This window comes from Oreochromis aureus, linkage group 23, assembly GCF_013358895.1.
Source record: "Oreochromis aureus strain Israel breed Guangdong linkage group 23, ZZ_aureus, whole genome shotgun sequence".
Taxonomy (NCBI): domain Eukaryota; kingdom Metazoa; phylum Chordata; class Actinopteri; order Cichliformes; family Cichlidae; genus Oreochromis; species Oreochromis aureus.
Genome location: NC_052963.1, coordinates 42,323,051 through 42,347,761, shown reverse-complemented (window position 1 = coordinate 42,347,761; position 24,711 = coordinate 42,323,051). Strand labels below are relative to the sequence as shown.

General features: G+C 41.7%; 2 protein-coding genes across 5 annotated transcripts; one reads left to right on the top strand and one right to left on the bottom strand.

The window, feature by feature from the left end:
* tpm4a (tropomyosin 4a) lies at window positions 1-23,071 on the top strand. Of its 4 annotated transcripts, none has more exons than XM_031725771.2 (9): window positions 1-331; window positions 2,217-2,342; window positions 18,134-18,267; window positions 18,402-18,519; window positions 18,626-18,696; window positions 18,810-18,885; window positions 19,872-19,934; window positions 20,215-20,284; window positions 21,054-21,259. In XM_031725771.2, the coding sequence occupies exons 1-9, from the start codon at window positions 218-220 to the stop codon at window positions 21,134-21,136; spliced, it is 855 nt and encodes a 284-aa protein (XP_031581631.1). In that variant the 5' UTR covers window positions 1-217; the 3' UTR covers window positions 21,137-21,259. The 4 variants fall into 4 exon arrangements, with proteins under 4 accessions (XP_031581631.1, XP_031581632.1, XP_031581633.1 ...); XM_031725772.2 differs by lacking the exon at window positions 21,054-21,259 and adding an exon at window positions 21,895-23,071 and having other exon boundaries at window positions 3-331; XM_031725773.2 differs by lacking the exons at window positions 1-331; window positions 2,217-2,342 and adding an exon at window positions 9,968-10,548.
* On the bottom strand, window positions 22,942-24,632 carry LOC116309226 (40S ribosomal protein S27-like). Its single transcript, XM_031725775.2, has 4 exons — window positions 24,489-24,632; window positions 23,696-23,804; window positions 23,497-23,607; window positions 22,942-23,404 (listed from the first exon to the last, which is right to left on the bottom strand). Exons 1-4 carry the CDS (start codon window positions 24,492-24,494, stop codon window positions 23,376-23,378), a joined length of 255 nt encoding a protein of 84 aa, XP_031581635.1. The 5' UTR covers window positions 24,495-24,632; the 3' UTR covers window positions 22,942-23,375.
* Between the last annotated feature and the right edge of the window lie 79 nt (window positions 24,633-24,711).

Genomic DNA, 24,711 nt, shown 5'->3' with positions numbered 1-24,711 from the left:
TCCATCTCTGTTCACAGCTCTTTCTGTCTCCTTCCATCTGTCTCTCCTTTTCTGTCTCTGCCTCTCTTGCTTTCTCACTTTCTCTGCAGCTTTGTTCTGCTCGAGCTTTCTCCTGCACTGCAAGCAAGGCTGAATCTCCTACATCTCAGCGAGAGCCCAAACTTTTAACGGTGCGTTTGAACATCTCAGAGGGAGAAAATCCAGCCAAGCAGCCACCATGGAGGCCATCAAGAAGAAGATGCAAATGCTGAAACTGGACAAGGAGAATGCCATCGACCGGGCCGAGCAGGCAGAGACAGACAAGAAGGCGGCAGAGGACAAATGCAAGCAGGTGGGAAAGCCAGAGCAAGAAGGAGATGGATCACAAGGGATTCCAGTGCATATAGAAAAGATTTTAGAAGAAGGGATATTGATCTGATTTTGGAAATACGCAACTAGAACTGTATATTAAGCAAAAATGTATAGATTAACTTTATGGTTTACTTATAGATTTACTGATTAGTTGCAACTTCTGAAGGGAAATTTATTTCAAAACAGTTTTTCATGAAAAAAGAAATGTCCACACCCAGTAGGTGCGCTTTTCTCTGAAGACCTTTCTTTTTATCCAGTTCTTAAACTAATCACAACATTCAAACCATACCAGACATACCTACAAGGACACGGTGTGTAAACAGTGCTTACATTTATTTATTCTACATTCCTCACAGTTAATTTACTGGTTTACTTTGCTGGGAAATATTTTAGGAAATAGTTTAACTTTTTTTTCTTTTTCTTTTCTGAGGAATGTCTCATAGTACAGATGATCCAACCACAGGTCCAGGAAAGTTTGGAAGTTATTAAATTGCTGACTTTGGATCAAATGAGGTGCAAATCATTGCTTTTAGTTTCTACTCGTTACTTTTTTATTCTTTAAACAAAGTTGTACTAAACGAGATCTGCAGGAAAACAGTAGTTTGAACTTCTCTTCACTTGAACTGGTCAGCACCACCGGTACACAAGTGATGAGACCACCCGGGACCAGGATTTGGTCTTTGGGGAAAGAAAAGCCCACCTCAACTGCTTTAGAGAGAGGACCTATTTTAAAGAACAGCCATTATGGAGACTATGTGACCCTTAATAAGCATGCAAATGGACATGCATAGACACACAAATGGAGGATTAGACACACGTGCATGCATGCACTCACACACACACACACACACACACACACAAAACCTATGGTTCCAGGCATCTGTGTGTTCTCGCTGATAACAGCTGTATTTTTAGAGCCCAGAAGAGAATGGCAGTGTGGGACACAGCAGGGTTATCAGATGTACTTCATGGACTCAGAGGGGAACACTGATTAGGGCGAACAGTTAACCCTGAGAGAGAGAGAGAAGAAAAGGGAGAAAGAGAAAAGAGATTAGACTGCATACCAGAGTTCTTGTCATGAGAGGGTGATGCCATTTAAATAAATGTTCTCCAAACATCATAAACACAGTCCTGCTTGCAAATTAGCCACCGCTGCTTTATCAGTTGCTTAACATGGTTTCCTTTCAACCATCATTTTGCTCAGCAGTTGTTAACTCGATAAAAGTTTCATCATTATATCTTTGCAAAGGTTCATTCATCTGTGAGAACAAACATGATGCTCTCAGTGCTCAGACGAATGCGAATAGAATAGAATAGAATAGAATAGAATAGAAAACACCAAAATAGAATAGAATAGAATAGAATAGAATAGAATAGAATAGAACCGACCAAACCAGACTCCATCAGAATAGAATAGAATAGACTACACCAGAATAGAATACCAAATCACCGAACAGAACAGAACAGAGACTACAATAGACCAGACCAGAATGGGATAGAACAGAACACAAGAGATCGTAACAGACCAGACCATACTATACTATACTAGAATAGAATAGAATAGAATAGAATAGAATAGAATAGAATAGAATCAAATCAAATCAAATCAAATCAAATCTATGAACAGAAAAAAACAGAGACTAGAATGGACCAGGCCAGATCAGAATAGAATCCAATCCAACACCAGGCCAGAATACACTGCACTAGAATAGTATAGAATAGTATAGAATAGAATAGAATAGAATAGAATAGAATACAGGTTCATCTAAGGTTTTCGTGCTAAACTGAGTTAAAATGAAAAAATGTGCTGTAGAAAAGTAGTAAAGTCGAACTCCCTACAACACTAACAGTGTCCCTTGTTTTAGCTGGAGGAGGAGTTACTGGATCTGCAGAAGAAGATGAAGCAGACAGAGGATGAACTGGACAAATTCTCTGAGGGCCTGAAAGATGCTCAGGAGAAACTGGAACTGTCTGAGAAGACAGCTGCAGATGTGAGTGAACGGCACGCACACACAGGAGGGTTTGGTGTCAGTTCATTTTCAGGACACTTTAATCAAAGTTAAACTAGAAATCAAACTGCCAAATAACTATGACCATTACTGTCACTGAATCCTTGAATCCCGTAAAGAAGAACAAAGGATATTAATACTTGTTTCATCTGACATACACACATTACTGCGGCACTACTGAAAACTAGGGACCATTCTTCCACAGCTGGACTCTTTCTAAGCCGACACCAGCTGTGGCTTTACTTTGATCTGCGGTGAACGATTTGGAGCACTTCAGAGACAGTTACATTCCTGTGCAGCCACTCCTGAAAGATGAGCACACGGTTAAACTATAATCCCTTCACCCAAACACACACACACACACACACACACACACACACACACACACACACACACACACACACACACACACTGTAAGCCTCATCATGACATGTGTTCTGACATATACAGTTGCACAAACATGCGGTGGGACATTTACAACAAATTGCATGCAGATGTTGCAGTCATGATAGGAAAGGGACAAACATGGAAAAAATGTAAGAGTTTTTCATTTTGTGCCACTTTATACAGTGGCTTGCAAAAGTATTCGGCCCCCTTGAACTTTTCCACATTTTGTCACATTACAGCCACAAACATGAATCAATTTTATTGGAATTCCACGTGAAAGACCAATACAAAGTGGTGTACACGTGAGAAGTGGAACGGAAATCATACATGATTCCAAACATTTTTTACAAATAAATAACTGAAAAGTGGGGTGTGCGTAATTATTCAGCCCCCTGAGTCAATACTTTGTAGAACCACCTTTTGCTGCAGTTACAGCTGCCAGTCTTTTAGGGTATGTCTCTACCAGCTTTGCACATCTACAGACTGAAATTCTTGCCCATTCTTCTTTGCAAAACAGCTCCAGCTCAGTCAGATTAGATGGACAGCGTTTGTGAACAGCAGTTTTCAGATCTTGCCACAGATTCTCGATTGGATTTAGATCTGGACTTTGACTGGGCCATTCTAACACATGGACATGTTTTGTTTTAAACCATTCCATTGTTGCCCTGGCTATATGTTTAGGGTGGTTGTCCTGCTGGAAGGTGAACCTCCGCCCCAGTCTCAAGTCTTTTGCAGACTCCAAGAGGTTTTCTTCCAAGATTGCCCTGTATTTGGCTCCATCCATCTTCCCATCAACTCTGACCAGCTTCCCTGTCCCTGCTGAAGAGAAGCACTCCCAGAGCATGATGCTGCCACCACCATATGTGACAGTGGGGATGGTGTGTTCAGAGTGATATGCAGTGTTAGTTTTCCGCCACACATAGCGTTTTTGCATTTTGGCCAAAAGTTCCATTTTGGTCTCATCTGACCAGAGCACCTTCTTCCACATGTTTGCTGTGTCCCCCACATGGCTTGTGGCAAACTGCAAACGGGACTTCTTATGGTTTTCTGTTAACAATGGCTTTCTTCTTGCCACTCTTCCATAAAGGCCAACTTTGTGCAGTGCACGACTAATAGTTGTCCTATGGACAGATTCCCCCACCTGAGCTGTAGATCTCTGCAGCTCGTCCAGAGTCACCATGGGCCTCTTGGCTGCATTTCTGATCAGCGCCTCCTTGTTCAGCCTGTGAGTTTAGGTGGGCGGCCTTGTCTTGGTAGGTTTACAGTTGTGCCATACTCCTTCCATTTCTGAATGATGGCTTGAACAGTGCTCCGTGGGATGTTCAAGGCTTAGGAAATCTTTTTGTAGCCTAAGCCTGCTTTAAATTTCTCAATAACTTTATCTCTGACCTGTCTGGTGTGTTCTTTGGACTTCATGGTGTTGTTGCTCCCAATATTCTCTGAGACAACCTCTGAGGCCGTCACAGGGCAGTTGTGGAGCTGTTTTGCAAAGAAGAATGGGCAAGAATTTCAGTCTCTAGATGTGCAAAGCTGGTAGAGACATACCCTAAAAGACTGGCAGCTGTAATTGCAGCAAAAGGTGGTTCTACACAGTATTGACTCAGGGGGCTGAATAATTACGCACACCCCACTTTTCAGTTATTTATTTGTAAAAAATGTTTGGAATCATGTATGATTTTCGTTCCACTTCTCACGTGTACACCACTTTGTATTGGTCTTTCACGTGGAATTCCAATAACATTGATTTATGTTTGTGGCTGTAATGTGACAAAATGTGGAAAAGTTCAAGGGGGCCGAATACTTTTGCAAGCCACTGTATGTTCTAATACAATTTACTAAAGGCGATAACTAAAATTAAAACAAACAACACAAATCAGTTTATATGCCTAAATTCACTTTTGGTACTTTAAGGATTTTTAAATGTTTTAAGTATTTATGATGCTTTTGGACTTTAATTAAATAAATTATGTAGCATTTTAAAAGTCAGTTTGATACATGAATGTGCAAGTTCTGGACACATCTAGGACACAATAGGAGATAATTACTCAATAACCTGTCTCTTGTAAGCTCACTGTATTGCACTTACAAGAGACAGGGAACAAGACGACCACTCACTGGTTCTCGCTGTGAATACAGCACTATTACTTGGGCGGTTCTTACATCAGTGGAAATCAGTGCAGTCCCACATCAAACAGACTTTGTTCTAGCGACTTAGCAGTTTTAATAGCATTTCATGTCCAAGCTGACTAATTTGAACATTTGGAAGCTATTATGTTTTTTTTATTCTTCGTTAAGAAGCACACTGCCTACATTTCCAACAATGCATTTCAACCTCTAGCTGTAGCTTCAGGTAGCTTAACCCATAAACTTCAGGCATGACTAAGGAGGCGGCGAAAGAAGTCTGATAAGCTTTTTTTATTTCTAACTTCACACCACCAAATTACTTTATTGTCAAACTCGCAGTCTTGCGGTCAGAGCCAAATGATGTAGACACAGCTGGACCAAAAGCTGTAAACAGACTTCCCCTTTAACTAAACTCAAACTTGCAATGGCTAATTTTTTTGACTCTGGAGTATTTACTTTTTCTCATGTAAACATGTAAATAAATTTAACCACCACTGAGAAATCCTATATGGATCTCCTTGTTTGTGGACAGTAATTGAATAAATATAGCAGAACATTGGAATTGGCAGTTTTCCTGTGCCTAATCAGCTGCAATCTGGGAAAGACGGTCATATTTTAGATTGCTGGCATCACCACAAACCACATGGTTGTATATCTGTCAGTGGTGATTCATCCAGCACAGCTGTGTGTTTGCTTGCTTGTGTCCGTTACTGTGTGTGTGTGTAGGTGGAAGGGGGAATCACATATATCCAAGCATACAATACTGTTTACAGTATACCTGTTTATCAGTTAAATGGCATTTTAATAAAAAGTAGGGGAAAGCAGTACCACAGCATTACAAAGCAAAGTGAGCACAGAGAGAGAAGAGTCATGCAAAAACCTCCCCCACCTTCCACTAAGATGTGGTATTGTTTTAGTCTCATGGAGGATATCCCAGGGAAATGCGATGTTGCACTACACACAAAGAGAAGGGAAGTGCCTGCTATATAGACATAGACCTGAGGGCTGAGACATGCTGGTTTATCCTGACGCAGTGATTAAATAAACTCAGGATGGTTCTGAGAAGCCTCACATATAAACTGGGTCAAGTGGGCCCCTTGAAAACCCAGAGCCTGACCTGTAGCTATCACTCTTGGGTGTCCTGTAGTGTTTGGAAAGAGAACTCAAGCAGTGCGAGTTGTGTTAAAAAATAGATGTCCACTATGGCATTTTTTTAGATTTACCACAGAGTACAGAGTGGCATCAAATTATGAAGTCTGCTCTGCTCCACTTCCATGAATTCCCCTCCACATGTCATTTATTAGAGGAAGCAGTCAAGTCATTACGCATCTGAATTCACACCGACCAAAATTGGAAACCTGGAAGCGACTGGGAAAACAGAGCAGTGAGCCAGCAGCTCCAGCAAGCAAACCGTTTATGATTCATGAAAAAGGGCACCAGAGCAGACGTGCTGATATTTAGGTCATCGCTGTTTATGCTAGCTCAAGCCACCAGACAAAGAGTCTGTCCTTATAGATCTAAGTACTTACGCACAATGCAGTAAAAAGTAAAGTTAGCGCATGTGGTCTTGGTACAGGCATTGATTACACCAATCACAGCAGCAACAGTCACAGTTTTTGGGCAAAGCTGGTCAGCCGGGCGGAGAGAGCAGAGAACAGACAGGGGGGGCTCTGGTATGTGAGGAATGTAGCTAAGGCAAACAGAAAGCCCCACACTCCTGTGTCTAATGAAATCAATGCTTCCAGCTTTTCCGGTGCAAGGGGCAAATCAGAGAGAGAGCAGCTCAATCAACACACGAGACTGACTGTGAGACATGTTCTTCTTGTTGAGAACAGCAGGACTGAATCTGAGATGAGCCTCAGCTGAAATCTGCTGGCCTACTTGCCCGTCCACCCGACATATTCAAGCTCCCAGGCTGATCGTGTGAATAGGAGCCGATGGGGGGTAAACACAGGCAGGGCAAGCATTGAAACATGAAAGATGAAGAATAAATTTGATTTACACCCACACAATGCACATCGTCTGTCAGCAGGCAAGTGGGATATATTGTCTATTTGCTTGCTGCTTCAAGACAAACACTAACACATTTCTATTTAGAGAGTTGCGGGTTTACTGAGAGGTTAGGAGTTGGAATTATATATATATATATATATATATATATATATATATATATATATATATATATATATATATGTATGGTCTATGTTTAGACTTTGCTGCTAGTTGAACTTCCTCCCATCACTAATGTAAGGTCAGAGTGCTGAGTTATCAGCTAAGGCTTGGCTATCAATTTGTGTCCATAAACTGTTCTGTACAACCTAGATATCAGCTAATTAATGGTAACTAAGTAATAAAATACTGTAAGCACAAGTAAGCTGTAATATAATACACCAAATGGCACCAACAGCATAAACACAGTGGAGGGGTCGAGCTCTGTGACTGCAGTTAGTGAATGTAAGACCAACCAGAGATATCAGCTAGAGATGCCTGTGTCTGGATGCTTGTCTATCAAAGAAGCTACACCCCTAACTCCAGTACCCATGAGGATGTTACAAAAAAGACTAGACTCCCATGAGTTGATATTAGATGGGGAAACCTTCTTTTTTTGCACGAGGCTGTAAACATGTTGCTTAGTGCTCTGAAAGCTGGGTATTTAAACATGGAGTCTTGTTTTTGGAATCAGCGGCACTTTTTTGCACTCCTACATTAGTTACCCCCTTTTTTTCTTTTTGGCTTAGTGGTTTAGGTTACTGGTTAGTGTGGGTGCCAACCCAAGATAACTGAGATCAGATAGCTCAGACTACATCTGGAGGGTGCCGGGGCCACATATGGCCACATTCTTTAAGCAGCATGCAAGTAATCACATGTCCTCAGCAAAAGCTGCGTGTGTACTCCTTTGGGCACCTGTGGTGTCTTATTCGACATAATGAAAATTTTGAACAGGATTTAGAAATATATTAGAGGTTCACTAATCATCTTGGGCTGCTTAAATGGCCTGCAACACACCAAGGAATACTTATTCTGACTTCTTCTTTTAAATTCCAGCACACCAGTCATAATTTCTGGTCTTTTCTCACTGAAATGATCTAGGTGGTTACTGTCATATTGAGCAGGGGTGTGACATTTCATTACACAAGTGGTCACTTGAGACCAGATGCTGTAAATAAAAGATGGATATAGCCATTGTGACCTTACCCATTGGTTTGTGCAGCCCTGGTGAGAAGTCTCACCATTTTTTCCCTTTTTTTAGAGATTGAAGTGACCGTATATGGACGAGAAGATCTAGAAATAGGTTGTCAGCTAACAGTTGCAACCTGGGTTAGCTGCGTGTATCTGTAGACTGCCATGTTATTTGTCTGATTACTGTATTAAAATTGCTGAAAAAACACACCAACATCTCAAATATGGCCGAGAGGTCTATTTCAGAGACCTCATCATATTAGGTAAGATCGGATTTAGCAGATAGCATAGCAACCTAGCTGGAACCTAGTTAATTAAAATGGGTCACAAAAGGAAAAAAAACCAAAACGCTTTAGTATCTGGCTTTAAACGTGCTTATTTCTGCAGTGAAGTTTAGTATTTGAACATTCTAGCCAATTAAATTTACCTGCTTTGAGCAAGCCTCAAGTGGCCATTTAAGGTACTGCTGTTTTTGGTACTTTTCTGCTAGCTTCAGTTTTCACCTCTAGAGGTTGCCCCTTGCTCTACATCAGGTTAGGCAATTCCAGGCCTCGAGTGCCTGCAGGACACCAAGTGCCGGTGTCCTGCAGGTTTTAGATGTGTCCTTGATCCAACACAGCTGATTTAAATTGCTAAATTACCTCCTCAACATCTCATGAAGTTCTCCACAGGCCTGGTAATGAACTAATCATTTGATTCTCATGAAGTTCTCCACAGGCCCGGTAATGAACTAATCATTTGATTCTCATGAAGTTCTCCACAGGCCCGGTAATGAACTAATCATTTGATTCTCATGAAGTTCTCCACAGGCCCGGTAATGAACTAATCATTTGATTCAGGTGTGTTGGCCCAGGGTGATATCTAAAGCCTGCAGGACACCAGCACTCGAGGCCTGGAGTTGCCTACGCCTGCTCTACATTCATGTCAAGAATAATAAGAATAATAATCTTGCACAGTCTGAGCCCAACTAACCCTAGCATGCCATTTTGAAATATGCCTGTGCCATCAGAGAAGAAAAAATATCAATTGATAGAAAGTCCAGGTCATTTAGTGTATTCGGGTAGTCAGGTGACCTCAGTTTTTCGGGTGGCATGTTAACTGAACCTGGATTTGATCAGGTAAAGCTGCCTCGGATCATTAGTGTTGCCCCCCAGGCTTGTACAGTAGATGCATGTGGATGCATCACTTTATCTGCCTGATCCACTGATCAGTCTGGAAGAAGACAAATCTGGACTCATCAGACCACGTGACCTTTGTCCTATCTTTATGCCCCATAGAAAACACAAGCCTTTTTTTTTCCATTGAGCCTCACTGATAAGTGTTTCTTCCTCAGTAGTTTTAATCAATCTCCTTAGCTGTTTTCTGTGCTTGATGCAGGCCAGTTGTTTGACCCCTCTGAAATGGAGCAACAGCTTCTCTGTGACCACGTGGTCATTTAAGACATGAGACGTTAAGGTTAAATAATCTGTTGCCAGCCAGAACACATTAATCGCTGCTGCTTAGATTTGGATTTCCACCATTAAGTTAGAGCAGTATGTGCAGAGTGGCACTTTAACCAGTAGTCCACGATGACAGAATGAAATATAATTGTATGGGGGGTTTTTTTAAAGAGGAAATACTCAAATTATTCACACTTCACTGGAGGCAGTTCAAACTCCATGGAGACTGTAAGGGGAAATTTAACTGTCACATCAAGTTTGGAGCGGCTCAAGTTTGTGTGAGACAACTAAACAATGGACACTGCGCCTTCACAATGACTGAAAGTAATTCATCCTGGCTTTGCTTTTTCTTTTCAAATTCTCGCAGCAGTGCTCACATCAGTCACAGGGATCAGCTTTTTACACACACACACTCACTCACTCTGAAGCCCCGCCCTCTTTGGCGTCATCGACCCAATCACTCCCTCTCCTCCGCCGGCGCAGTCTGGCGCTCTCAGCTCTTCTCGCCGCGCAGCTTATTCTGTATCCTCCTCAAACTCTAAGTCAGGCTGAGTCCGGACCAAAACTGCTACCTACATTCCCGAGGACCACTTTCTGCGCCGCTCATGAACTTTTTATTTCTACAATCCAGAAGAAACACTCGGGGAACACCTGGACACTCACGCTTCCTACTTATATAACTTTTTGCTGCACTTGCGCGACTCCTTTACATTCCTCATACTTTATCTCCGGATTCACGCCGATTTTTCTCGTTTTTCTTTTTTTAAATCAACGAACAAAAGTCTTATTTTTCTGTTACTCAACTACTCTGAATAGACCAAATAAGCAGGAATCAGTGGCCTCTTTTTTGCACAACATATACATAGTCTTAACTGTGTTTTATTTTTTTACGTTTAGTCTTAAGTTAAGTAAAGAAACAGTAAACAATGGCAGGTGTGAACTCTCTGGATGCTGTGAAGAGAAAGATTCAGTGTTTGCAGCAGCAGGCCGACGACGCAGAAGATCGGGCTCAGGTTCTACAGAGAGAGCTGGACAGTGAACGGGAACTCCGAGAAAAAGTGAGACAATCAACTCCTCTATTGTCCTAGCTTTTTCTATTGTCGCCATTTTACATGTATTACAATCATTAAACACGGATTGAATTGTTCGTATTCGCCTCTCGGGCCCTAGAAAGTCTTATTAGTTTTATGTCATTGATTCACTGGTGGCGGGCGTGAATGTGCCACAATGCAAGGCGTTGGTCTGCAACGAAAAAAAAAGTTTGGATTCCTACAGCTCTTCGCGCATGCTCGGTGTGACTTGAAGGCCGCTGTGAAACTACAGTGATTAATGTAGACCACGTAGACAGCGTTGAAGTGATTGTGCAAATTGTGGCGAATCTATTAGATTTACCAGTTTATTTCATTTAAAGTCAAATCATTCTTGTGTTAATTGTATCATAATTGTGACGATTTTTTCACTCAGATTCCATTTGGTTTGCGGGTTAATGGGACAGTGTTTTGATGGAATTTCAATGGAATTTTTAACGCTCTGATTTGCTCAAAGGCACTTCGGCAAGGGTGGCTGTTTTCCCTCGGCAGCTGTCTGGTTGAAGGGCTGACCCTCGGGCCTCCACAGATGATCGGAAAATACAGGGCACAGTTAAAAAGTGCCTCCTCTGTTATTAGGAGTAGATCTAAAAATGTTGCTGTTTTCAGCTAGAAGTAAAAGATCAGCTGCTTCATTGATCAGTCAATCAACAGTAACAGCTGAGATTACCTTTAAGTTTTTACCATCTGATAATCAAACTGTAAATTGGTGAAGTTAGCCAATAATGAAACTGCAAGTTACCTCCCTGTTTTCCACACCTCTTTACATTAAACTGTAAAGTTTGAGTTATTTGCTCAGCTTGGGCTGAAATTCATTCAGTCATTGCTAAAGTTCCACAAATTGAGTGTCTTCAACCATTGCCTTCAATGTGTCAGATGTGACTCATATATTGAGTAATTGGCAGCTCTGTCACCTGCCTGTCTCTTGACTGTGCCCACATCCGAGTTTTATGGCTTCACATGCAGAAAAGGTAGTGGCTGGAGGGGAGAGAGAGAAAAACGCTTAGTAGCAGCACAGTTAGGCAACAGTTCTTGACTCGTTTCACGTGCTGCTTTATGGCACACGGTGCCATACTTTTTGCATAGGAGTTAGTTTAATGATAGGACAATGAGAAAGACTTCAGGAGAGTGGGAGGGGAAGGTGTGGCAGTAAAGATATGGCAGCTGAATTGATGAAAGGAGTTGGGCCTGCTGCAAGGCAAAGCCCTTTGTTACAGGATGGCTATTGGGTAACAGGCCACCTTTTTAATTTGACCATTGGGCGTTTGCTGAGCATGTGGGTAATTATTCTGGTATGGACTCGCATACCGGCATCGGTTTAAGAAGTTTGGCTTCTAGTTGGCTTGTTTGTGTTGCAGTTTGTGGTTGTTCAGTGGGTGCTTTGTGTACTTTAGAAGTGTTTCTGTTCAGTGTTTGTGCAACCTGCAGCATGAACTTCAAAACACTGACACGGGAATGGTAGATGAATGAATGAATGATATGGGGATGCCCCGTATAGCTACATCTGCTGTCAGGGTGCATGTGTGGTCTCACATCAATGAAGAGCTGAAAGGGTTGTGTTTTTGAAAAAATAAATTGTTAGAATTTTTTTATTGCATACGAGGCAGACTGTTTGTTCAGTATGGTCCAGCATTTCAAAACTGGTGAACCAGTAATCTGTTACGTGTTTTTTATGGTGTCATTCATTATCAGCTTACATACCAGCGTCCAGTTTGGGAGGTTTCAGAGGTGGAGTTATAGTTGTTGACCAGTACTTATAAGTATGTCTTGTATAGTGTGTTTACACTGAAATGGGAGGGTGTGGTTAAACTCTTTTATCTTCAGAGTGGATGCTGCATTTTTAAAAAGTCTTTCATTCCTGTCAGGATTAACGTGCACAAGCAGTTTGATGTCACACATGTCCCTCCATTCAAAGTCGAACAGAGGGGTGCGACTGTGTGGCGAGGCTGGTGTGGTCCCATGTGTGAATAATTAGGACAACCTGGAGTTATTCCTTGGCACAGAAAGTCCTTCTTCTGAGCGCGGGGAGATCAAAACAAGAACCTTGCCGCGTGTAATGAATCATTGTTTAAAAATGTGTGAGGGAGTACAAAAACGTTGGCTACGTCTCTCGCTGATAAAGAAAATTGCTTCATGTTATTGTGGTTTTGACGCTTCTGGGGATGTTTCTTAACCTCTCGGTAATGATTTAAGGCTGTAGTCAAAGTCTTGTGATGCTTTTCGTTTATAGCCACTATTCCTCAACGTGACTTCGTTCAGTTTTCTCAGTAGAGTCGGGTCCGAGGTGATCATTTTTACTGTGTTCGGAGTCCTGTGAAGAGCACAGATGAAGCAGATTGGTTGTTTTTGGAACATGGAAGCAAATTTGAGAGAGTGCTTCTCCTTCTGTCAGACACTTAATAATGACAAGATTAGTTTAAACGATCAGTCATGACCAAAAAAAGAAAAAGAGACGGGAAAAAATATTTGCTTCCTTTTCTGAAATTGAGGCTGTTGTGCACTTCGCTGAGGACAACTTACAGTTGCCATGGTGAGGATCAGTGTTTGACCACACGCAAGTTGAAATACAGAAATAAATATAAAAAGGGAAGTGGAATTCTTACTGAGGAATCCCCACGCACGCCCTCCCTCCGACTGACCCTCCCAGGATGTCGGCTGCCGACCCTGGTCCAGCACTTCCTGCGCTTCTACTCCCAACACTTCCTGTCCCCTGGCTCCAGCCCTGATCAACAGGAAGATTACTGTGTGCGACGAAGTTGGTGTTTCTACATTGATGTGCCACTTTATCTTGAGTGTCCTGTTATTTTCTTATAGTTACTAACACTATTTCTCTCCATGTAGAGCACAAGTCTGCAGTCTTTTTTTGCACTACAACATTTAATTAGACACGCTGAAGTTGCTTCCTACGCTTATGGCAACTGTATTTGTTTACTTGCATCTCATATCGAGAGTAAATTGCAGGAAGCCATTCAAAAAAATGCTTATCGTGAAAAACAACGTCCACACACTCATCTGCTGAGCTGAAGGTGTCCGTTTGTTGCTTCGTGTGGTCAGCTAAGGCTTTCTGCTGGGCCTCTAGGAGTCTCCAGCAGATTCTGTGGAAAGAATTACTTCCTGATTTCACTGTTTTCTTTGGACTTTCTCCCTGGGAATAGCTCAACTTTCCAAATATAACTGCCACATGTTGATACTTTTTGGCAGTCGCTGGCATCCTGGGGAACACTCCCATGTAAGTGGCTTGTGGCTTTGCTGATTATGCAGGCCAAGGCTGAGGGTTCTCATTCAAACGAGGAGTGGGTTATATTTGTTCGGTTAGTCCTAGCACAGGCGAATTTGCTGTAATGTCGTTAAATTGCATGTATACAGCACCAAGTTGTGTTTGAACCGTTTTTAGAGTCCATGAAAGTGAGTCACTTCAGCGAGTCTGTTTGCATGTGAATGCAGAGTGGAAATGGTAACCTGAAGGAAACTCGTATTACCGGGATTCATATTTGACCTGCAGGTAAAAATCACCCTGTTAATATTTATCTGGAAAGTTAGATTGTATCAACGCTGGAAAAATTTGGTTTTTCTTATGGTTTGCGGATTCCTGGTGGTGCGGTTCACAAATGGGTTGCAGTCAGCCTCTGGTTAGGATTAGACACACTGAGCTAAAGACTCAGACCAGAGTCGAGATCCTCCTAAAAGTCTGAGTGCATACTTTTAAATGGCGACAAATTGCGTTTAGCGCTGAAGGAGCTCATTGTGATGCTTGTCTGAATGTTTAACAACCGTCTTTTACATACTTCATGACAGACTGGCTTATACTTTATGCAGCTTTCTTTGCATGCCAGATCTTTGTGGGAAATGATTACACACTTTCTTTCTGTCACGAACCAACACAGAGTAACTTTAAGAGCAGCAGGCAGTCAGGAATAACTTGCACTGAACCCCAACAGCATTGTGCAGCTCATTAGCCCACTGCCCTGAAATCAGCCAATAATTAGATTCCTCTTTCACTTGTCCTTGATGCTGTCTCTAAGATATGTAATACACTCAGGTATTTCTTAAGTCACTCCCAGCAGTCTGCAGCCTCACTTCGAGTGCTCTAACTTCAACTAAGACAGATGAATCACTCCATGCCATCAGTAGTACTGTAGTCTGTGCCACTTACTAATGCAGTGTCCGTTAAAGAGGTAGCTTAACGTCTTGGACCATCTTGCATTGCTTTCTTGCTGCACAATACAAATAAAACTATGGCAGTCAGTCAGTGTAATCTGCTGAAATCAGCCCATCTAAGCTCACTAATTAACACATTATTTATTGGCTGGGAATGATGGCAGTGAGGCTCCTTAAATCCGCAGCTTATCCATAGCCTCCACTGTAGCTGGTAACCATTTTGTCAGCCCAAAGTTTTGTGTTTTGAGACTGTTAACAGTGGGTTTTTTTAAAATCTCACACTAGAATTTAGTTCCCGAAATGTTGCGCTAAAGCTTTAGGAATCTTGTGGCTCTAATAGCCACACAGCCTGTTGGTGATGCACTGAGCAGTAAAGCTCCATTCCTGACTTAGAAAGCTGGTGTTACATATTAACTTACGGTGACAACAGAGCAGCTACTTGTGTCCCAGTATCTTTTAAAGTCTGTGTCTACATATCTGTCGTTGTTGCCCCAGTCTTCCTGATACTCCACCACAAACATTCTCCATAGTTTGTTTTACCATATAAGGCAGGGTGCGTCCCTGGCAGCCAAAGAATGAAAAGTGGGTGCTAAAGGAAGGGGCATGGCCAGAGAGACAGACGGAGCGGTGAAAGAAAGAACAATCAAAGGGAGGAAATGAAAGGATGTTGGGCAGCATACTTCCTGTCACCTTTTTTCAAGATCCTCATTTGCTATCTGATGCTAGTAGTAGAGTAGTGAAAGCTCGTCGTTAACCTCACTTCTTGTTTCTTGGCATTTCTGTTAACATTGTTTTGACAGCATATTTGCACAAAGGCTCTGAATAACTTTCAGTCAGCTTTTGCTGCTGGGCTTGTGACCGCACCGGCCAAGGTTAAATGATTTTCTAAAGCTGCAGAAGAGACTGTGGTTAAAACTGTACCTTCAGGATTTACAGGAAAAGCTCTTCTTTGTTCACAGCTCAGTCAATTAGAAGCATGAGATAACCTGTAAATGCATGCATTTTTTTGTCCTTTTAAACCTGACACAAGGGTGTCTCTGTCTGTGTGGGGCTCCCCCATTCCCTGCCTTTTTCGCTATGAGCAGATGGCAGATAAGGCACCAGTTTGCACACATTTCTGTCACTGCCACCATACTGGTGTTAGCTGAGGTTTCTATGTTTGTGTGTTTGTTACTTGAATGCAGTTTACAGGGTAGGAGACTGGATAGCTGGTAATTATGTGTGTGTATGTTTGAGAGAGGCAGAGATTGGTGCAATAAGAGTGTCTGTTTGCATGTTTGCAGAGCGTGTGCGTGTCTGGAAGCGCATTACAGCAGCTGGTGTGCTAACGTAGCTGACCTAAAACGCATGAATAGCATGTTTGTTTGCGTGCTGGACATTGCTCCATTCAGGACACAGGAAGTACCAATATCTGTTATTTCAGGTTGCAGTTGAATACTAGGTAAAGTTTCTGGGCAGCCAGATGTGGCGTCGATGGATGCAGACCCGTGCGAGCGACACAGCTGATGAGATTTCAAGATGTTCTGAGCGATATGAGTTTTCATTCATTCTGTGTCAGGTTAGGTTTTCAACGTCTGTCAAGTGCCGGCGGTTTTGAGACACGTCAGCGATAGTTAGGCAGACATTTCCTGTCTCGTATGGGTGGCCTCCCCTGTGAGCTTTCTGTGCAGCAGGGGAAGACCTGGGAGAGGATGAAGAAGAGGGTGGAAAAAAAACACACAGACAACCGGGGGAGGGAGTGGCGGGTCACCAGGCCAGGATGAGATGGAGGAATACTAAAAATGAGAAAGAAGCCTGTGCCCTCATGCTTTGATTTCCTGAAATATCGAGTCTATGAGAGAATGGAAGTCTAGCCTAGATATTCTCAGTATATTTAAGCTCTGTTTTTTCTTTTCTTGGCATTGTTCCTTCTTGTCAGTCATTTCACTTTCTATTTGTGACTTTCAGTCACCAATTTCTGCACAGAATGACTCCTCTGCCTGTAAGCTGAATGGTGGAGGCACTGACGGTTGATCAGAGCGATTGCTGGACTGAAAAACTGGCTAATGAGTCACTGACCTACTAACTGCTGCCCTCATCAGAGCAGAGAATACAGCCTGCGTGGTTGTAAACATAATAAACTTGTGTGAGTACTCCGGGTTTCAGTGAATGGTTCAGCACTTATCGGTCTAGTTGTGAACTTTCATTTTAACAACAGGTTCTTTGTGTTATGCTAAGACCGAGGTCCTGTTTTTACTTTGAATGCAGCTCCCAAGGAGATGATGGTTGGATAAACTCCCTGACCAACAGAGGAAATTCTTGTGTAGTTGTCTGTTTGCTTTCTTTTTTCCTCTTTCTGGCTTTGTGTTTATCGAGGGCAGACGAGCAGAAGCCCATTCGTTCTCCCTTCTTTGCCCAGTTGTGGCTTCACCATCACCGGAAATTGAGTTTGTCTAAATGTTTCGCTCAGATGTCCTGCTGCATTGTAAGGAATTACACTTTCCAGCCAGATGCAGCATGTTCTCATTAAAGACGGTTACAGTTGGGCCCTGCTTTTATGGACGAATCTCCCAACGACCTCCAGCTGGCTCCGTTTCACATTTTAACCGTCACATTTTGATTTGAGAAACCCGAGTGACCCCAGAGAGCACACAGAGTAGATTACACTGTCTCCCCCCTACTCACTCACTCACTCACTTGTAGCCTTTATTTGGATTCAGTTTGTTAGTGAGGATTAGGATATGAATGATAAGGGTGAATATTTCCCTGTTGTCATAGCACCATGATTATATTCAGGTGGCTGTATTTAAATATTTTTATCAGAGTTCTGGGTAGGCATTGTACTGTGTGACTGTATAGCTGCTCTTCCATTGACATGACTAGCTTTAAAAAAGTGTTTCATGTGGTGAAGTATGCAACACTTGAGTTCAGTTTTTGGACTTTTGTTCAAAATAGATGTGGTTTGGTTTTAAAGTGATGCATCAATTTGTTGGATGAGGAACTTAAGTTAAAAAAAAGAAGAAAAAGACAGCGATTCAACCTCCTGATAACAGTAGTTGTTAGGGAAGTATAAACAGGACATCACCATATCCTGTCCACACAGGCCTTGCTTAATTCCTTAATAAGTCATTCTTATTCCATTAATCCAAAAAAGTAAATATACAAGATGATGAATTTTTATTCCCTTTTAGTTTTAAAGTTACGTCCCTCTGGTTGGTTTGGACATTCACTGATTTTTGTTGCAACAATCGCTGAAAACAGGGCAACAAGTTACTCTTCTCTCCCCCGACTTCTGTCATTGTGTCATTTCCTTCTCTTCCTGTTTTATGATGGAGGACAGCAGACATCTTTGGGTGACTTAAAGTTGAATAAATGCATGACTAAAGTTCTTCCTATTTTTTTTTTTTTCCCTTTGCAGGCAGAGGGTGAGGTAGCAGCTCTGAACCGCAGGATCCAGCTGGTGGAGGAGGAGCTGGACCGTGCCCAGGAGAGACTGGCCACAGCGCTGCAGAAACTGGAGGAAGCAGAGAAGGCTGCAGATGAGAGCGAGAGGTCAGTTTCTTATTCGCATTAGACACAAGTGGAGAAAAAGTCTGCCTTGCGCGGGAGAACATGTGTTATCTAGTTCACCTGACTTTCACAAAAGAAAGTCTGTGCTCTCCTCATGCTGTGTCCTGTCATCCCAGAGGAATGAAGGTGATCGAGAACCGAGCGATGAAGGATGAGGAGAAGATGGAGATTCAGGAGATGCAGCTGAAGGAGGCCAAACACATCGCAGAGGAGGCCGACCGCAAATACGAGGAGGTGATTCTGACAGTGACGACTTAAGTGCAAGAGAGAAATTCCCTTATTCAGATCGTTAATAGCCTCTTAGTGTTTTGAGTTTAAAATATTTCTTTTTCTGTGTCAGGTGGCTCGTAAACTGGTGATCCTGGAGGGCGAGCTGGAGAGAGCTGAGGAGAGGGCCGAGCTCTCAGAATGGTAAATGCAATAAGCGCACAAATGCACAAATACATTGACTCACATACAGATGCATGGTCTCTTGTGCGGCTCTCGCATTAAAACAAAGTATGCATGCGATTCTCTACTCGCAGTAAAGCCAGTGACCTAGAGGAGGAGCTGAAAAATGTGACCAACAACCTGAAGTCCTTAGAAGCCCAGTCTGAGAAGGTACAAGGCTGATAGAAATGCATTGACACGTTAAGAAGTAATAATTCTGCTTTGGCTTCCTGGAGCTTGGTGGTGTTTTTCCAAATTAGAATCATCTAAATATAGCAAAAAAAATCTGATTTTATCCAGTAAAGGAGGAAAAAAAGGTTTCCTGTCAAAATGCTTCAATGTGATGATAAAATCTAATAATATGACAAAACAAACTGAGACTTTAGGCAGTTTCTTTCATTCTCTTTCACAAACACAAGCAGAAAAACTAAATATATATACTGAACACCAAGTCTGGCACCCTGCACACACGTATCCTATCATTAGGGCTTTACTCATGGCTCAGCGCACCGTAATTTGGGTGAGCTGTCCTCAGGGAGGGAGACCACATGGCAAAGGACTGTTTCATACTACCTCCATTATAACTGTGTATCATCAGGCCCTCCTTACAACCATTTATTTTACCCTCAAGCTATTATATAAGGGAGCTCAGTACCTGAACTCCTTTGATATGCAGCTGTTTAAATATATGTTTGCACACCAACTTATCTACCGCATGACAAATTAGCCACTGAGGCTTTTTTTTTCATGTGTGTATGAGTGGTGTTAATGGCTACGTAAGGTGTTTCACTGTGTGTGCATATAAGCAGCCAGTAGAAACCTGCCGCACTCAGGAATGTGTCTGCTTCATTCCCGCCCGTGCACAGACATGCAGTGCAACGGCATGCCAGGTTTACCTCATGACAACTTTTCTTTAGCAAATATGGCATGGCTTTTCTTTGAAACAGACCTGCAGTGGTTAGCGTAACAGCAGAACTTGTTCCCAGGACAGGCCAACACCTTTCCTGTTACGTGCCAGCGAGGGAGTGGCGCCATGAGCTCTCAAAGCAATAATAATCCTGGGATGGTGCCGTTTTGTGCTCCCATTGTGTGCACGTTTGCTGGTGAAAGCTAAGTGTGAGCTAATGCTGTTTCTTTGCCTCTCCGTCTGTCACCAGTACTCAGAAAAAGAAGACAAGTACGAGGAGGAGATCAAAGTTCTGACTGACAAACTGAAGGAGGTGAGATGATGGTGTTTTCACAGAATTAAAAATAAAATTATAATAGAATAATCCAGTCATTCAGAGACATTTGTAGCATTTTTCCCCATCACTAAAATGTAGTTTTAACTCGTCTTTCTGAATCCGATTCATATGGAAACTGCTACAAATGTTAAACGTGGCATTTCCATAAGCTCAGCAAGGCTGGCTGAAAACCTCTCCTGTTGCAGTCTTCCATGATGGATGTGTTTGTTGGAGCTCATCAGTTTGTTTTGACATGCTTTGTCTGAATTCCTCCCAGGCTGAAACCCGTGCAGAGTTTGCCGAGAGGACAGTTGCCAAACTGGAAAAGAGCATCGATGACCTGGAAGGTACGAGAGTCACATTCATATTGAGGTTTTTAGGGGACTTGCAGCATCTGTGGCCCAAAATCTTGTTCTGTTAAAAAAGAAAATGTAGACCCAAAATCTTTTTGTCTGCTAGCTTTAAGTGAACCTGCAAAGATGTGTTCAGTTTCATTAAATGGTGATTTATTTGCTGATGAACTACGAGCACATCTTAATACACAGTTGCAAAATCACTTACCTGAGTTTTGGCCTGAGTTCTAGAAGAGGTGTCCTATTTCAGCATCACTCAAATTTTTTCCTGTGGAAACGAGAATTTTCCACAGGAACCAAATGTATGGAAACTATTTCACTAAGACAGGCTAATAAAAGACCCTTGTTACTGAAGGACAAGTATTCCATGTCAGCCACGAAGCTGCAGCGGCAGCAAAGAGGACAGAATGTGCTCATATTTTTTTTAGGTCAGGATCGTTCAGTTGTTGAACCACAGGCAGCTGAGTTCATGGATTTATTGGTTCAGTTTTATGAGACTTTCACAAAAGTCTTAAATGCTCAAAGCTCCCCCAGCAAAAAAAAGACAGAAACGTGAAAAGCTTTGAGTGTAATTAGGTATTCATCATTCTTTCTTCCAAGCATTTCTGCATCTTTAAAAAGGCTGACCTATTTTTTTGTCTCTTCCTTTCTCCCTCTGCTCTTTGCCTCCATCTGTCTCTCGCTCTCGTCCTGCTTTCGGCTTGCTTGTGTCGCTGCTGTCGTTGGCACCTGCCTCTGCTTCTTGTCGACCTCTGGCGTCCAGATGAATTATATGCTCAGAAGCTGAAGTACAAGGCCATTAGCGAGGAGCTGGACCATGCCCTCAATGACATGACATCTCTGTAGAGATGTGTTTCGCTCTTTCTCTCCGTCTGCTGTGCCTCTAAATGTTCATCTCCTCTGATCATATGTGCCTCTGCTCATCTTACTATGCAAAACATAATTCATTAAAGCTCCTTTTCTTTCCTAGTTTGCAGCTTTTGTCTGTTGTTTTTTGTTTGTTTTTTGCCAGTGTGTAAGGAAATTATGAACTGTTTGATGCAAAGTCTCAGCTAACTATATAGGTTACTATGATTTTCTAATTAGGTAATTAACAGTGTATTTTACGATTAGTTGTTACTCTACACGTTCATCTGAATATCAGTTTTACAAAGGTGAGCATTTCTGGTTTTAGTGTGGATTAATAGTTTGCAGTCACCTGGGTTTTAATCTACACGTTTTGGTGGTTTCTGATATGTATTTCCATAAAGTATACATAGATCTTAATGCCATTTCCACAAAGTGGGATATACGAATAACTTCACAGTGCAGCAAACGAGTCCTTTAAAAAGTCCATCCTGTATGATCCCACTAACAGTCTTCCAGCAGTTTATGCATGAAAGGCACTCTGTAGTGGTTTAATTTTTTTTTTTTTTGCATGTGGCACAACTTAACCAAACCAGTTATGCAAAACATCTGCCCAGTAACACCGACCTTTGTGCAGCCTTTAAAAAAAGGGGTGCTGTGTGACAAACCTCATGGAGAGATTACAGTGGCATGAAATGAGCAAGCACTGCTAACTGGTGATTGAGGGTTCACCGTGTCATATTTCTTCTTCTCCCCAGAGAAACTATCACATGCCAAAGAGGAGAATCTGGGCATGCACCAAGTCCTGGACCAGACCCTGCAGGAGCTGAACAGCTTATAAACACACACAGAGGAAGCTGGAGAGGATGAGGTCGTCATTAACATTCCATTAAACGTTCGACTCCATTCCGCCTTTCGAGCTGTAAAATCTTTATTCCCCACGTAAAGGGGGATTAACTTAATGCTTGTCCCTTTTTTTTCTTTTTGTTTAAAGCACAACTTTTTTTTTTTTTTTTAATAAATTTTTTTGAATCCATCGCTACTTTATTTTTTTAAAACCTACAGATGTTCTTGTTGAAATTTGTTTTTGACCACTAAATTTGGCACTAAATTTGTCCAAAGAAACCTCCCATTTGGTCACTCAATCACTTAAACAGACTTAATTTTACACATTATGTGCACATACATTACACTTCTGATTATTTTTAATACATAGGCTACATATGGCATAGGGGTTTGCTCAGTCTTGTGTGGCTTTTAAGCGCCACCTAGTGGTAATTTGAAGTTAGTCAACATTTTTTTTTTAATTATTATTATTCCATTTTATCTCCAGTGGCTGCAAATTAACAGATATTTGACAGATCTGTGCTCGTCTCAGTCTCTCTTTAAATCTTTTTGTGTTAGAACAACACAACAGTCACGTGAACAGATGACCTGGTAGAAAGGCTCGGTGATTCAGACTTCTTTACATTTAATTATAACGTAATGCCTCTTTGGCCAAGGTGTTGAACCTGATGCGGACGTTCTGAACACTTAAATGCTTGACCTGACCACTGATACCTAATGCATCATTACCAACAATATGCCATTATGTAGCCAATATTTACAATATGAGTGAGCTAAACCCCAAACCACTGGAAGCTCAGTCAAGTTTTATCAACCATGGATACTTATTGTATATAGTAGAATAATGTTAGGTAATGTGAGAAGTTGTATTTTTTTTTTCCTTGGGTTTTGTTTCATTTACACCACTTCTTTTTGCCAGAGGAACTCTCAAAACCAAAGAACACAACACAGACAATTAATTCATGAAATGTTTTTTTATTTTTTTTTGTGATGGTCATTGTGGTTTCATCTCATGTCAGAGCCACTGAGAGTGCCTCACATTTGATTGAGACTGGTAATGAAATACTTCATTCACCCACCCCCACCCCATCCATGTCAACCTATTAAAATGTTTTACAGAAATCATGACTTGTCTGAATTTTTTTGCAAATTTGATTGTTGCATTTTACTCATGCACAATGTCTTTACAGCAAAGTGCTTCATTATGTCAATCTGTTTGGGAGTGTACATGCATCCGTATGATTCTCTCATTCAGCCCCACTCGGGGGTAAAATCGTACTCATTTAGATAAATAGAGGCAGTTTCTCTATTTGCTGAGGATTTGCAACATGGCATCGTTCAGCCTCGATTATCCTTGGGCGTTTCTGCTGCATGGTTCCAGGTTCATTACTGTTCATGTCTGTTTCTTTCTGAAGGCGCAGCCTAGAGGGAGAAATGTCAAACATTTCAGTAACGTCTTGCAAGCAAATTAGGAGAATCTTATTCAAATCTACTGTTTTTGGCTTTGTACTTACCTGCTGTCAGTCTGCATTTCCCCCCTCGTGGCCTACAGAGGATTATAGAGCAGCCTGCGCAGGGCACCACTGTCTGGGCATGGCTGAAGATGGTGGTGATCCTGTAACACCCTGATGACCATTTGCAGATTAATTAGAGCTTGCCACACATAACTAAAAATAAATCCTAAAACTTTGCACCATGAGCCAAAATTCCTACCCATGCATTTAACATCCATGAAGTAAGAGTTTGGATTCTGCACCAGCCTCTTCTTCTTATGCCGCCTCCTCTCCTCTGCAAAACTTGGGTGCATCAGATCCTTAGCCAGCTGCAAGAAAAGGCATTTTTTTTTTAAAACATGAACTATTCAATTGTTCTACTAAATGACAGAATGGGGTTAATGGAGGGATACAAATATGAAAATGATTATTTACAAGATCATGGTAAAACTGCTATGATGTATGGTTTGGAGACAGCACTAACAAAAAGACAGGAGGCAGAGCTGACAGAAATTTGTACAGCTCAGGTTAACTGGTTTGGAAATTAGAGAAGAGGCTGAATATTGGATATACTGGATAAAGGTGACAGTGGAAGATGATGGGGATAGGGTGAGATGAAGACAGATGATCCGCTGTGATGAAAGAAAAAGACAGGATTGTCTTAACAGATGTACCGCAATATGTTTTATAGCCGTATGCCCCCTACAGTCTGAAGAATGAATTACTAGTTAGAGGAGCAACATGTCCAGACAAGCCCAAGCATCATTCGTACAGTACAAGAACAATGGGCAGATAACAGTATATGACATGTTTCTACAAGTTCAATATTACAAGAGTTAAAAAAAAATATTACTCACTTTATTGCTACTCTTTTTAAAATTCAGTATAATGTTGTATTTCTTAGTTCACAAAATACTATTAAAGCATCTTTCTGTCAGTCAGAACTGTTCTACTTTCTAACATTTCTAACAAAAACAGTCAAATTTAAAAATTATAATAAGATTTTCACTTACAGACATTTTTGCTCAGATCGTCCGGTTTTCTCGTCAAATGTAAATAAAAGATATAGCAAACTAAGCGCACTATGCTCGTCACTAAATCCACCTGTAGTTTGGTGTAGGTCTGAGATATAAGAATCGAGTAGGCGGAGTCTTCGTGTAAGGGAGGGGCAACAGATACTTGCTAAGCACGTCCGTGTAATAATACGTGTTTTACAGACAAACAGCACAGCTGTAA